We start from the raw sequence: 14,225 nt of genomic DNA, 5'->3' as shown, positions 1-14,225 counted from the left end.
TAATCCCTCCAGAACTTGGGAACTCTTAGCATTTTAAGGATTTTTTTTTTTTAATGGCAGTATAGTTATTTGCATAACTTCAATGAGAATCTTTTCTCTTTCTAACAGGACAAAATTGAAAACATTGGTTATATTATCAGGGCTTTGACTGGAGTGTCATATTTGAGAGATACATGCATAGACTCAGGCCACTTGAAGGAGCTAAGATTTGCTTTAGGGAACCAGTAAAGCTCCTGATAACAGCCTGGTGCTTTACTTACAGGGTTGTCAGCAGCCTCACCGGGTGAGTAAGGAAGGTCACTTCCTGGCAAGTGCAGGAATCTCAAGATATTTTGGGGACCTTGAGAAGAGAGGAGTTCACCCAAATCTATATTTGATTTCAGGCGAAGGCTGATGACAATTTCCTGGCTTGACTATCCTAGCTTCAAGAGGCCTTTAAAATTTCAATCTTGAGATTTCTCATGAAAAGTTCCAACAAAGCAGTTTAAAAGAGTCTGTATGACCACTCACTATTCCTGTACTTATGTAAATAATCAGACCAAGTTTATTGAAACTAGACTTATTTTGCAAACAGATTAGTCTTAATTTGTCTATATTTGATAGATATGAGGGTGATTTTTAGAGAGGAAACTCATGTTTCAGTGACACACTTTTGTGGTTATTAGATTCTATTGCTGTCCATTGTCTTTTAAAGTTTTGTTTTCTACCTGTAAACTTGACTGCTCCTGAATTCTTCTAGTTTTCACCAATATTTGGCTACAATTCTCCAAACTAAGGTTTCCAATTTTCTCCCACCCTTTTGATTTGGAATCATTGAGAACTAAAACTGCCCTTTTCCCAAAGCCATGCAAACTAAAGTTGGACAACTTGATATAAACTTCACAGAAATCACCATAACAGCTCATGCACTGACAGTCTTCATGCCTGTTGCTATGGCCAATCAGAAAGATTGCTAGACATATTCAAACTGCAAACCTGAAAAAATCTATCAGATTGTCACTGCCTGTCCCCACTCCATCTGAAGATGCTTCAAGTTGGATGCCTAGAAACTTTCTCAACTGCTTGCATTCAGAAACTGGGCCGATAGTCTACTCCAGTCACTAACTATTATTTTTCTTTTGTTTCTATATACTTGTCTCATTAAATATCTGATTGATTTCACAATAGGCCTAACTTTAGGAGCCTCATGAAATGAGACACAACTGTTTCACAGAGATGACCTATTCTCAGGACCAAGAGACTGGTTCAAGGAGATAGAGCAATCTACCAACTCAAATTCTGAACTGTGAAACTTCTTGGGGAAGTTCCAAAGGAGGGAACCCTGGGGGTTCAGAACAGACCTCTCCAAGATGTGCCACTTTGGCACATGGATTATTTTGAGCTAGGGCAACATAGATCCTACAGGTTCAAGAGAAACTACTTCTCCTCCCTTAACTACCTACAAGGACTTAAATTGGGGATTTTTCCCAGAAAAAAAAAAGTTATTACCAGAACTTTATGTAAGTGGTCTCATCTGTATGGCAGGGCAAACATCTAATTGACCAATATCTGCTCCTTTTAAAACTGTCCCGTGAATTACGTTCCTGCCCTTGAGAGCCTCGGGCCCCTATCCCATTTCTTAGTTCAGGATAGCAATGTGTACCTCATTGTACCTTTCTGTCTCTGACCCTCTCGTGTAGGGTTCCTATGCTTATGAAGTAATTTGAGTTTCTCCTGTGAAGCTCTCTCATGTCAATTCAATTCTTATAGCAGCTAGAAGAACCTAGGAGGGTAAAGGAAAGTTTCCTCCCTCCCCAACAACAGCAAAATTATCCTTTACTCATGCAGACGTGTTTTTTCTGGTCCTTCTGACCTTAATCCATTGTTGAATTTTCAGAAAGAAATGAATGGCATTGTGATAATGCACGGGTATCTGTGCCCTGTGATTCTCTTAGAAATTGTATTGTATAATCAATTAGTAGCTACTATGAATAATTTAAGTGGAACAAAGAACACATTATTTTCTTCAGATGATGGAATTTAAAAACTCATGCTCATCAAGAACATAGATTCATCTTGTGTGTAAGTAAATAGTTAATTGATATCTTCAAGATTTGGTCTCTTAAAAAAGCAAAATATGTATAGAGTATGAATTTCTTAAACCATCACAGCTGAACAAAATGGGCAACAACCTGCTACCTAAAACTGAGTTAATGGTATATAGAGATAGGGACTTGTCAATGTTGATGCGTTCACTTTATGTGGGATGCTCGCCCAGACGGGCTGCGGTGAAATAAATGAATTAGAGAATAAAGCTATAATAGCACTTTGTTGTGCATCTATTATATGCTTTATCAACAACTTTGTAAGTTTATTACTGTAATCCCAATGTATGAACTCTGAAGATCAGATGGAGTTCAATGATTTGCTAAAGGTCCAATTATAGAAAGGGATGGGGTCAAGAATTATATCGGTAATTTGTGTCCAAAGCCCTTTCTTTTCACTATATTAAACTACCTTCCTCAATGCTTCCATCTAATTTTATTATGACACTATACACATACGTTAATATTAATCATTTCTACCAAATGAGTGATTTTATTTTTCAGTGTTTTTCTCCTCATTTCAGTTTCTAACCCAATAAGAAAGTTAAAAAAGAAGGATAAGAAAATAAAAAAAGAAGTAGAGAAGGAGGAGGAAATTAACTTCAATAAGTTACTAAAATTAAGTTTTCCTGAGAGCCAAAGTTCTCATGATCTTCTAATTTTCCAGGACCTAGATGTGTCATATATATATTTTAGGTATAACATGCCCGTTTGCCATTATATGCATGAATTATAATTGTACATTTTAGAACGATTTCCATAAAAATAGTTAAGAAACCAAAATATAGTTTGCTTTAAACAATCAGCTTCAATTATTCTAATGTAAATTAGTTCCTAACTTAACAATACCATCTTCCTAGAAATGTTTCCCCAAACATGAACATAGACTATCAGTTTTTAAATCAGAAAAAGGCAGAGTACAAGCAATCAAATTAATTCTTAATTAAGATGTTAGTAAAGAATCCCCTGTTACACTCTGGGCACCATTTAAAGACAGGAGAGATGATAGATAAATTCATTTAAGTAAAAATACTTCCCCACTGTGTTGACTATCTCCATCAATAGTAGTTCTCTGGAGTGGTTAACCCAAGATCATATGCAAGTGAGAAAATCAAAAAAGATTAAATATTTGAAATATGATGGATTTTAATGTGAATTGTGTTCACTACCAAAAAAAGAAGAATGCTTTCATTGTCACATGTCTTTTATTCTAAGCTTACCAAGAATAAAATAAGATGATTCACCTCTTCACTCTAAGATATTATTAAAGATATTAGCATTTTTTGTATATAAAGATATTAGCACTTTTTTGCTTTCAACCGACTTCATTTGCAACAGGCCATGCAGTGGTAGCAAGTAATATTAAAGGCCCTAATGCCAGTTATTACTTCTGGTTTTCATGGGTTTTATTCTAGGTCTGCACATGCATTATGCAATGTTTTATAAAAATGAGCATAACAGTTTAGTACATAAAAAACAGACAACCTTAGAAACAGACTATTAAAACAGACAAATACAAGGACTGTTTGAATACCTGGTTTTAAATCCCCATGGACAAATATGTCAATCATATATCGACAGAATGCATACTGATCTGACAAAAGTAGAAAGAAAAAAAAGCAGTGAAAAAAATGTCATTGACGCCTTTCTTTTTTCCTAGGGAAAGATGGCTTAACAAAACAAAGTAGCATAATTCTATTTTAATTACTACAATATGTTCTGTGAAGGAATAATTTGCACATATATGAATACGTGGGGAAAATAATAAACTTAAACTTCCATTTATTCCATACAAAAAGAATAACCTTAAAAATTGAAACAGACTAGTTCAGAGTAATATTATAGTGGTTGTTTTTAAAAATCAAAACATTTTTCATCAAATTTATTATTAGTCATCAATATTTAAGCAATTTTTCTCATTGTCTGTATATATACTTCCAGTAATGAAACAGAAGTTCCACAAGAGGAAATTGTTTCCAACTTGGAATGTTTTACCAAATATTCACTCCCAACCCTTCACCTCATTGTCTAAATGAAGCCACAGAATGTTTCTTGAAAAGGCAAGCAGGAGGGCTAACCCCTTTGCAACTTGTCAGGGGTCTTCTACGTGGAGATTCTCTTCAATTAGAAGAGGAAATCCAGAAGAACAGACTTACAGCACTAAATAACATCATTCTTAAGGTAATTGATTGGGTAATCATTATTAGAAGATCATCTTATGATCTTGATTAGTATATGGTCCACGGAAAAAGTAAAAAAAAAAAAGAGAGAAACAGCATAGGATTTGAGTTTTTGAGGCAGACTTTGTCAAAAATGATTTCAGGAGTTTGTTTTTTCATTTCCTTTTAAATTAAAGACATTGCACTGAACTTTAAATTTTCATATAACTTTAGATTCTGCCGAGGTCATTCCAATCCAAATTTCAATTGATGAATCATTCTATAAGCTTTACCGTATCTTCTTTAAAGCTTGCAGATTATTAAATGAATCTTGTTCAAAATGATTTACAGTTTAATGTTTCTAAATAGGCATCTTATTAATTCAATAAATCCAAAGGCAGCTTTAGGATCAAGAGAGTTTATTGAATTTATACAACATGACATACCCTTAAGTGCTTTAAATTATGTATATCAAACCTATGAAATAACGAAACCTGTTACTATATAAATACACACACAAGGATTTTTGTAAACCTCATTGTTTTTAGAGTATTTACAGTATTTTTAGAGTAATCCATTTTATTATGAGACTCCACCTTTGAAAAAAATGTACTTATTGCAGAAGATGTAAAAATATAATTCTTTTCATTAGTACCTAAATGAGTAGGCCAAAACTCATAAAGTTTCAAAAATTTGCATGAATTTTGATTGTTGAATTGGGTCACCCTTCCCCACGTGTGAGGTGGGGAGTGGGAGGGAGTTAGCTCTCGGATCAGCCCAAGAATTTATTTGCTCCTCAGTGTACTGGCAGTTATAACAGGGGTTTCTGATCCCAGGACCTGGGAATCCTATGATACAGGAGAGAAGATTAAGGTAGAGAGTATTTTCTCTTTTCTGGGCATAACCCTTTTCCTTAGCAAAATTGTAGAATGAGCCATTCGACTCTAAGATGAAAAACTGCATTTCCCTTAAATGGCAAACTTGAGGTTGGGCAAGGAGGACTTCCTAAACTCAGCAGGCTTTCCCCTTTGTTTCAGTAGTTAATGTGACTGATCATTTTAGATGTGCCCTGCCTAAAACTCTAGAAGTAGTTCTCAAAGGGCAATTTAAATATCAAAAAGATGAGGAATTTGCTAAAATGCAGATTTTTTTTGCCTAGTCGTGCAAAAAAACACACCTTACAATTCGATGGGTCTGGACCCTAAGAATATGCATTTTTGACCAACTCCCCAGAGGAATCAGATTAGACCACACTTTCAGAATCACTGATCTAAAATTGCTCAAAATTTCTTTTCTCACAACATTTCTAGTGGTACCATAGCCCTCAGCAACAGCAATGGAGAAAGTATGTACCTTAGAAGTTTAGAATGCAGGGACTTCTTGAAATTTGAAGGGTTTGGACTATCCCCCAAAATGAAATATTGTGCTCTGCCCCAAGTTGTGATAGAATGTTTATATACATAACATGTGGAATAGTTTATTGAATTAATTAAAATCTTCATGCTTCAGAGATTCTTCTTTAACTGAATGCTGAGTGTAATGATGCTATTACCAAATTATTACCAAGTAAAATGCTTATATTTCTTATACCAATATTTTCTGGATCCAAAGTCATTTGTTTAATTAATGCACCAGTAGTCCTACAAGTTTCCAATTTAAAAAAGAAAATCTCTTATGAACTCAAAGAAGGTTAATATTTTTAATCTAGAAAATTGAGTTACACCACGTAGGAGGTTTCTTTTATATTTAAATAATGCTGTGAAGTTGCATTCTAATGACACCGACATATCAATAGGGAGATAGAGAGTATTTTTACAAAATTTAAAGTTAAGAATTTTCTTTTTTTTCTTTTTTGGCTGCACCACAGGCATCCAGGATCTTAATTCCACCACCAGGGAATTCTTGCAGTAGAAGCATGGTGTCCTAACCACTGGACCACCAGGGAATTCCCAAAGTTAAGAATTTTAAAATATTTTAAATTAAGATGCCCATTTCCACCTGTCTTGTGTGTTGACCTTAACAATGTGTAAGAACTCTAGGCAGGTATGTGTTGGGCAGTCCCCAGTGTGTCTGCTTCACCTGTCTAAGGATAAAGCAAAACCAAGTCTTCCTGACTTTGGAAAATTCATTTTAAAGAAATGCTTCTTTAAATCCAACTCAAATATTCAAACAGGACATTTTTTTCCTAAAGAAAAACTGAACTGTTCTATCATTCTTTCATTGTTATGTGACAATAATTCACATAAGGTAATTTCATATCTCGTCACCACTTCTTAGTACTTTTTTCCCCAAATGAACATCTTTCTAGGAATACCACATGCTGTCCATCCCTCCCCTTCCTGATCCTCAGGGAGCAGTGATGGATGTCATTCAGCTGCTGCCTTATTGGTATTCCCTGTGGAGTAGCAGCTGAGAGAAAATGCATTCAGGGTGTAGAATGTTAACAGAAAATAAATTTTAAAAAACCTCTAATGAGAACGGGGCATATGTGGTCTGGTGCTCTATGGCAGATTAACATTAGCTACAATTTCTCTGCTTGCCACAAACAGTTGTTAAAAAAATAAGAAGGAAGAAAAGAAAGAATGAGCATAGCAGTGGGGAGGTTTGATTTTTTCCTTCCCCACAAATTTGCCATAGACCATCAGAAAATCAGAGAGCAATGCTTGATCGTGCTGACCCTTCTTACCCTACTTTAAACAGATTAAGAATGGTCCATAAAAAACAGATTATGCAATATATAAGAGTGTGTTTACAGTAGGCATGTACAAATATGAGTCTTATTCCTGATGCTTTAGTAGAAATAGTGTTTATATATACAATGTTAAAAATAACCATACATGAATGTATATGCATGTATACTATGTAGTAAAATAATTGCCAATAAGTGTATTGTTGCATGTAAAAATCTGTGTCCAGTGAATAAAAGGCCTATAGAAGCTATTTATTTAAGAAGAACTATTAGAAATCTATAGGAAAAGAATGTTAAATTCATTAGGTCTAACTTAAGCTAAGCAAATAAATAATCCCTTGCCTAAAGGAAAACCAACTCAATTTTACTAAATCATCAATACAAGAGTCTCAAAATCAAAGTCACCTCACAAGTAGATTATTTAGAAAACACTATGTCTTTATCATGTCTGAGTTAAAACTATAATGCGATTAGGTTTTTTATAAACAAATGCTGTTAAATCATAGCTTAAATTTTTAAAATGACATATTTATGTGTCTGATCAGCTATTTGAGGTAACATTTTCATTATTTACCTAATAATACATTTATCTAATTGATGGTAGATCTCAATAGAGAGCCTTAATTTAGCAAATGCATTTGTTTAGCTGATAAAATCACATTTGTGCTTTTATTTAACTCTAAGTGATATCTGAATGTCTTTTAATAGATAAATAGCTCTTGATATGAAAATGAAAACAGTAGATTGAAAATGGAAAAGTAATATAATGCTATCTTCAATACTGATTACTGATAGGAATAAAATATAGTATATGTGACCCAGAAAATACATATTATTTGGAAATATTTTAGTAACGTGTCTTCATCAATAAGATATGGCCCCCAAATAACTAAGATACTAAAAATGAACATCCAAAAGTGTACTCATATTCCTAGTTGCTAGATAAGTATTTTGGTACTCCCATATATAACTGGAATGAATTTTTACACACTGTATTTATGGACAAAAAACAAAAATATGCTTGGTACGTTTAATCTGGTTTCATGTGATTATTTTCTTTTTTTGTGTGATTATTTTCTTTTTTAAAAGGCAATCTAAAATGCCAAGTATTTTACGATCTTGATAATAATTTTAAATAAGCATATAAGTGAATTAGAAGATTAATTTTCCTGTCTTCTATCACAATAAAATAGTCCATTCAAAATATTTTTCTTTTTTTACTATATTTTTCCTACCCCAATTATTGCATAAATAACATACAGCTTTGTTAGAGATGATAATTAATATTTTTAATTGATTCAAGGCAATATAATCATCTTTAAAATTGAAGAAAGGTTTTTGGGCTCCAAAGATTTAATTCCACTCATATGCTTTAAATATCAGTATTACTTTAAAATAAAAGATAAGATTACTTAAATTAAAAATGTTGTGGACTACTACAAAAAAAACTTCCTTTCTTCTTTCCCTCCTTCTTTTCCTTTTTAAAATACGTTTTCAAAAAATACACCTTTTCCTTTATATAAATAAACGTTTCCAAATATTACTTGTGAATTCAGGGGAAAAAGTGATTCAAAGATAATATACAAGAGTGGATTGCAAAGACAAATGCCATATAATTTCACCTGTATGTAGAATCTTAAACAAAAAGAGAATAGATTGCAAATTTCATATCTTGTTTGTACCTTATAGTGGGGAAAATTATCAGTTTCACTGTCCAAATAGCTTACTCAGTAACAATATTTTTAACTTCTTTAATGCAAATCTTATGGAAACAATTCCTTAATTTTAGCCCTCAAATAAAACTATTAAAACTCTCAGAATAAGGACAAATTTTATTTTGCAACACCCCTAAAAAACATTTATAGGAATAGTCTATACAGAGCAGATCCCACATTCTGTGTGGGGAAGCTCAGGACTGTGTAGCAACTTGGAGCCAGGGGTGGATTTAGGGAAGGAAAGATTCAACAAGGGCGGGAGATGTGTGACAATACAGCCCTCAGCTGACCTCTTAAAACTCTACCCTTTTATGCTTACAAGCACCTTTCTTTAAAGAATATCAGGTTTACATTCCACCTCCATGTAAATGCTCTATTTCCGTGAAGTACGGATGTTAAATTTGACATCACTCTTATAGAAAAGCAGCACAATATGTAAGATACAGAGCTTTCTAAGGTGATAAATTTAGTCATTGGACAAACTGGATTTAATAATTCAATGTATATTCTAAATTATATGCTCTTGCAGAGCTCAGGAATGTATGGATACTTTTTATGATACTTCTTCTATATGATTTGAACATCCACCCCTTAATAAACTCCTTGAGAATTGTCAGTTTCCTGTATTGCTGTTCTTCAAAGAGTACACAAAGGACAGAGTATGTGTCCTTTAAACAACTTCAGATACTAACTCAAATCCTCTTTTAAAAATGCATCAAAATGCATCTTTAGATATGTGAACACAGTTTAGTATTTCTATAAATAAATTTTAACCCCCAAATTATTGTATTTCCTTTCAGGTATATTCACTTATGCAAGTCTTTTACTCCCATGTAAAGTCTGATCTTGGTCTTTTATCAGTTTTTAATTTCACTGCATCTGCTTCTTGCACAATACTCTCTTAGAACCTCTGGCCACCTCCTCTGAATGTTTACCTTTCTGTTCATTCTTGGACACCACTGCAGCATCTTTCTTGTCCTTCTCTTTGGGTTTAGGTGATGTTTTCTGTGCTTCTTTTACTTTTGCAGCTGTTTGCTTCACCTTCTCCTGTTTCACACCTTTCACTTCCTTTTTAATCTTTTCTTCAGTTTTTTCTCTAGTCTTAGCTTTCTTCTCTTCTGTATGGAGTTAAAGAAAAGTTGAATTTTATATATATATATATATATATATATATATATATATATATATATATATATTTATTTATTTATTTAACCAATGCAGCATTTCATATTTCATTGGTTGTTAAGAACACTTTTAAAAGAAAGAGAACAGAAAAACAAAAAAATTGTGTCACTGACATAAATACTTATGACTATCATTTGATTTTTATATAGTTTATGAAGTGGCATGTTAGATTACTAAAAAAATGTAACTAACTTGAAAGTTGGACTCTTTCTTAATTTGTACATGAAAACATTACTTTTTAGGTAGTCAGGAACTAAGTATATCAACAAGGAAGGATTTGGATTCTGGAGGGAAGTATATATATAGACATGTTCAGTGAAAATCCATGTCCATACCAAAGAGCCCAATAAGAGACCTTTTAAAACGATATGATCATTTTTGTCCACAACTGAAATATCATAAAAGTCATTTAAGAAACTGAATTGTCAACAAAATATTTTTTAAATGTAACTATTATGAAGGCGAATGGAAAATTATTTGCACTGGTAATGACTAATAGAAACAAAACAATAAAATCCATTAAGGGATAACTCAGACATTCAGTCTCTAATGATGTGACTTTAAAGAGATGGAAAGAAAGTGAAATTAAGATGTTGGCTCCTGCTTATTTTAATTGAAAAATAATAATTCAGGTGACTTTTAAAGCCCTTAAATATATCCTAGAAAACAGAAAGTGCTAGAAATTAGCATATATGTGAATATATATGAATTATGATACATACACATATATTCTATACATTCATATTTTATTCTGATATTATTACATGTATTGGGGGAAGGGAACTGGGAATGTGAACTAATCAGTCTGAGAATCTTTCAATTATTTTAAAAAAGCAATAATAATATAGTACACATTTGTGGAAAGTGTTCATAATAGAAGTTGCATATTGGACGTTATTTATTCTCTGGGATCACACATAATCATTAGACTTCATAGTAAGTCTGCTATAGTGTTGGACCCTCTAACGTCATTTGTCCATGTAATGGGTAGCCTTTATTGTAACTCATGTTGAAGAATTTGATGAAAATATTATAATCAAGTCTCTTGACTTTAGTACACTAAGCTAGGATTTGAGACTAAGACAAGATAATATTATGAAGTCCTGCAAAGAGAAGAATGAAAATGCTAATGCTTGATGCTTGTGAAACCACAGTATCACCTGTGGTACTGCATTTAACTGAATGGACTAACACCTCCCAAAGCACTGTTAAACTTCGCAGGGAAATCTTGATGCTGTGTTAGGGGTAGGGGATATTTCTATCAAAATAAATTGGGAAACACTTAAGCTACACTGGTTTCTTTACTATGGAATTTATCAAAGCTAAAGTGTATTAAGAATCTTCAAGGAGGGGGATAATGCTACCCACTGTTTCCCAAAGTTACTGACCATAAACTCTCATAGAAGAATCACCCAATTGCTCCACAAGCTTCCAACATCTTTGTGGCTTCTGTGACTACAATCAACTGGGGATTTTCTTCTACTCCCTTTAAACACTTTCTAAGTTTCCTTTACTGCTTTCTGCTCCTTCCTACAGCAGACACATACATTTCTATGACTGAAACCATCAGCTCTGTGCAAATGACTTTAAATCAACATCATTCCAGGACCCCACACCAAAATATTTATTCATGTCCGCTTGGAGAGAAAGTTCCTCTGAGATGGCCAACAGCACCTCAGAGTCATACAATCCACATATGTTCACCTAACAAACCCATCCAGAGAGCCTAGCATGACCTAGGCCCAGAGCCTGCAGCCAGTGCTCTGAAGATTGGCGGGACAATGTTCCTATCTGAGGAGAGCTGACTAAAAGCCTGTGATACCCAATTAAAAAAAACAAAACAAAACAAAACCACAAAACCCTGTGATATCTGGCTTCATCATTTCTCCTCTCATAGCATCTTTCCAAAAGTTTCTTCCTACAATAGACTACTTTCTTTTTTAAAAAATATCTCATGTATTTTCCACATGTCAAATACTACCAAGCTATATTGTCTATGTTTTTCATATTTTACACACATATTAAATCCCTTTGTGCTCAATTCATATGCAGCAAATGACTCTGCCATTGGAATTAATCATTTCTTCACCCAAGATTAAATTTATCTCAACTTTTTTTTAGGTACATGTTATTCCCTACTATTTATCTTGTACTACAGATGGCTGTTCACATATCTGTCTTCCCTACCATACTGAAAGCAACTTGACAATAGGAACTATATTATTCATTTTTGTAGCAACATAATGTCTAACATAGTGCTTTTTTCAGAGAAAACAAAGAATAAATGTTTATGAATGAACAATTTTGATCGAGAAAAAAGTAATTGTTTCACTGTATTCAGATCATGTGTACAACATACTGACATATAGATTACATATGTAAATATGTAAGTATGTGATCTGGCTTATGAATTTGCTGCTAACCCACAGTATGTGGCTTCCATGATTACTTTACATAAGATTGTTATTTCTGTCTTGCTAGCTAATTTGCTCTCTTGCTAGCTGATTCGCTCTTGCTGGGTTTGATGAAGCCAGCAATATTGGTGAGACTCATGTGGCAAGAAATGAGGATGGCCTCCTTCCAAAAGGCAGGAAGAACTGAGACTCTCATGCAACAGGCCTTGAGGAACTGAATCTTGCCAACAGTCATTTAAATGAACTTGGAAATAGTTCTTCCTCAGCTGAAACTTCAGATGGGACTGCAGCCCTGTCTAACACATTGATCTCAGTTTTGTGAGACATTGTAAGACAGAAGGCTAAGTTGAGCCATGTCCAGATTCTTGGCCCACAGAAACTGTGAGATAATATATGTGTGTTGATTTCAGCCACTAAATTTGTGGTAATTTTTTACACATCAAGAAATAATTAATACAGTATTAAATAAATATTTGTTGAAGGAATAATGGATGCTTGAAGAACTTTATTTAATTATCTTTGGAAAGAATACTTGATTTATACTCACGGGGTTTGTCTTAGTTCAATTACATACTAGCTTTATAATCTGGACAAATTGTTTTCTCTCCCCAGAAGTAAATTTCTTCATCTGTTAAGTTAGGTAATTAATTGGAATAATCTCTAACATTCCTACTAGCTTTAAGTTTCAATTCATCCATCTTAACTTCAATAAAATGATGTTTGGTTACCTCATGGAAAAATTTAGTAAAAAAAATATATCTTCCTCAAATATCTAATTATTTTACATTGTGTAGGTAAACACATTAAATTTTGAAAATACATTCCAATTTTTATCTACATGCTTAGACCCTTGAAAATATACTAGATTTCTAAAATATACTGATCACATAAAACCTATATTTTAAAATACGAGGAGGGAGCAGGAGATAAAATGGCCAAGTAGGAGGACACAGAGCTCACTGCCCCCATGAACACATCAAAAGTACATCTACATGTGGAGCAATTCTCACTGAAAACAAACTGGAGACTGGCAGAAAGACTTTTTTACAACCAAGCCTCTAAGAAAGATACACACAAAATCAGGTAGGAAGAGAAGCAATTAGGTTGTGAGCTGTACAAGAAGGGGACACAGAAGAGGAGCAGGATTAACTAGGCTTGCAGATTCCCCCCTGGGGAGTGAGCAGTTTGAAACACATATCAGTCACCGCAGTCCTTGGGTCTGACACCAGGAGTACAAGTCCCCTTAGCTGGTTTGAAAACCAGTGGGACTGACAGCAGGGCTGTAAGAAACCTAGACTCTGCTCTGGAAGAGTACACACATGCTCACTTACTCCTGAAACAAAGCAGAGGAAGCAAACTGAACTGTCTGGGATTCTAGCCAGTTTCCAGCGACTACTCCAGCTCATGCCCCAGCCTAAGCTGAGCACCCACTCTAGCCAAGCTTGCTCTGTGGTGCAGTTCTACCTAAGGCAAAGGCTGCCACAGCTGAGGAGAGTGCATGGTTATAAAGGATAGAGCCGGCTCATCTTAATTGGGTGACAGCAGTCATTCCTGGCACTTATGGAGGCAGCAGATGGGGAGTGGACCAGAATTCTGAATGGGGTGCTGGGAGCACCCCAGCCTGCACCCTGAATAATGCTGAGTACACACTCCAGCCCCTCTTGCTGCAGTACTGCTCCGCTCTGTGCTGAAGGTGCCAATGCCCAGAGCAGGAAGAGCACACACTTAGAGGGAACAGAGCCAGCTTGGTCCCAAACATCAGGGCTTCTCCTCCAGCAACTTGGGACCTGATCCAGTCCCCAGTAGGGCAGTGCTAGCCTCTGAACAGAGGAGAAGCCCAGGCTCACACCTGGCTCTGGCCCTAGACCCTCCGTCTCCAGCTCCACATCCTACCATGGTGAGAGCTGCCTGCACACCATGAGGGAAGATGAGACTCATGCTCACGTCAGATCCAGCCCTCCAACCAAAGCCACTTGGCA

General features: G+C 34.7%; 1 protein-coding gene across 1 annotated transcript in view; it reads right to left on the bottom strand.

Moving 5' to 3' along the window:
- The window catches only part of TRDN (triadin), a gene marked incomplete at both ends in the record, with an annotated part of 300,072 nt that overhangs the window by 227,311 nt on the left and 58,536 nt on the right, over positions 1–14,225 (bottom strand). Inside the window, 2 exon segments of the mRNA XM_082633775.1 lie at positions 3,619–3,678; positions 9,583–9,765. Coding sequence (XP_082489901.1) covers positions 3,619–3,678; positions 9,583–9,765 — 243 coding nt within the window.

This window comes from Mesoplodon mirus (genome assembly GCF_964341445.2).
Source record: "Mesoplodon mirus genome assembly, chromosome: 10".
Lineage (NCBI taxonomy): Eukaryota > Metazoa > Chordata > Mammalia > Artiodactyla > Ziphiidae > Mesoplodon > Mesoplodon mirus.
This window is presented reverse-complemented; position numbering and strand designations above follow the sequence as displayed.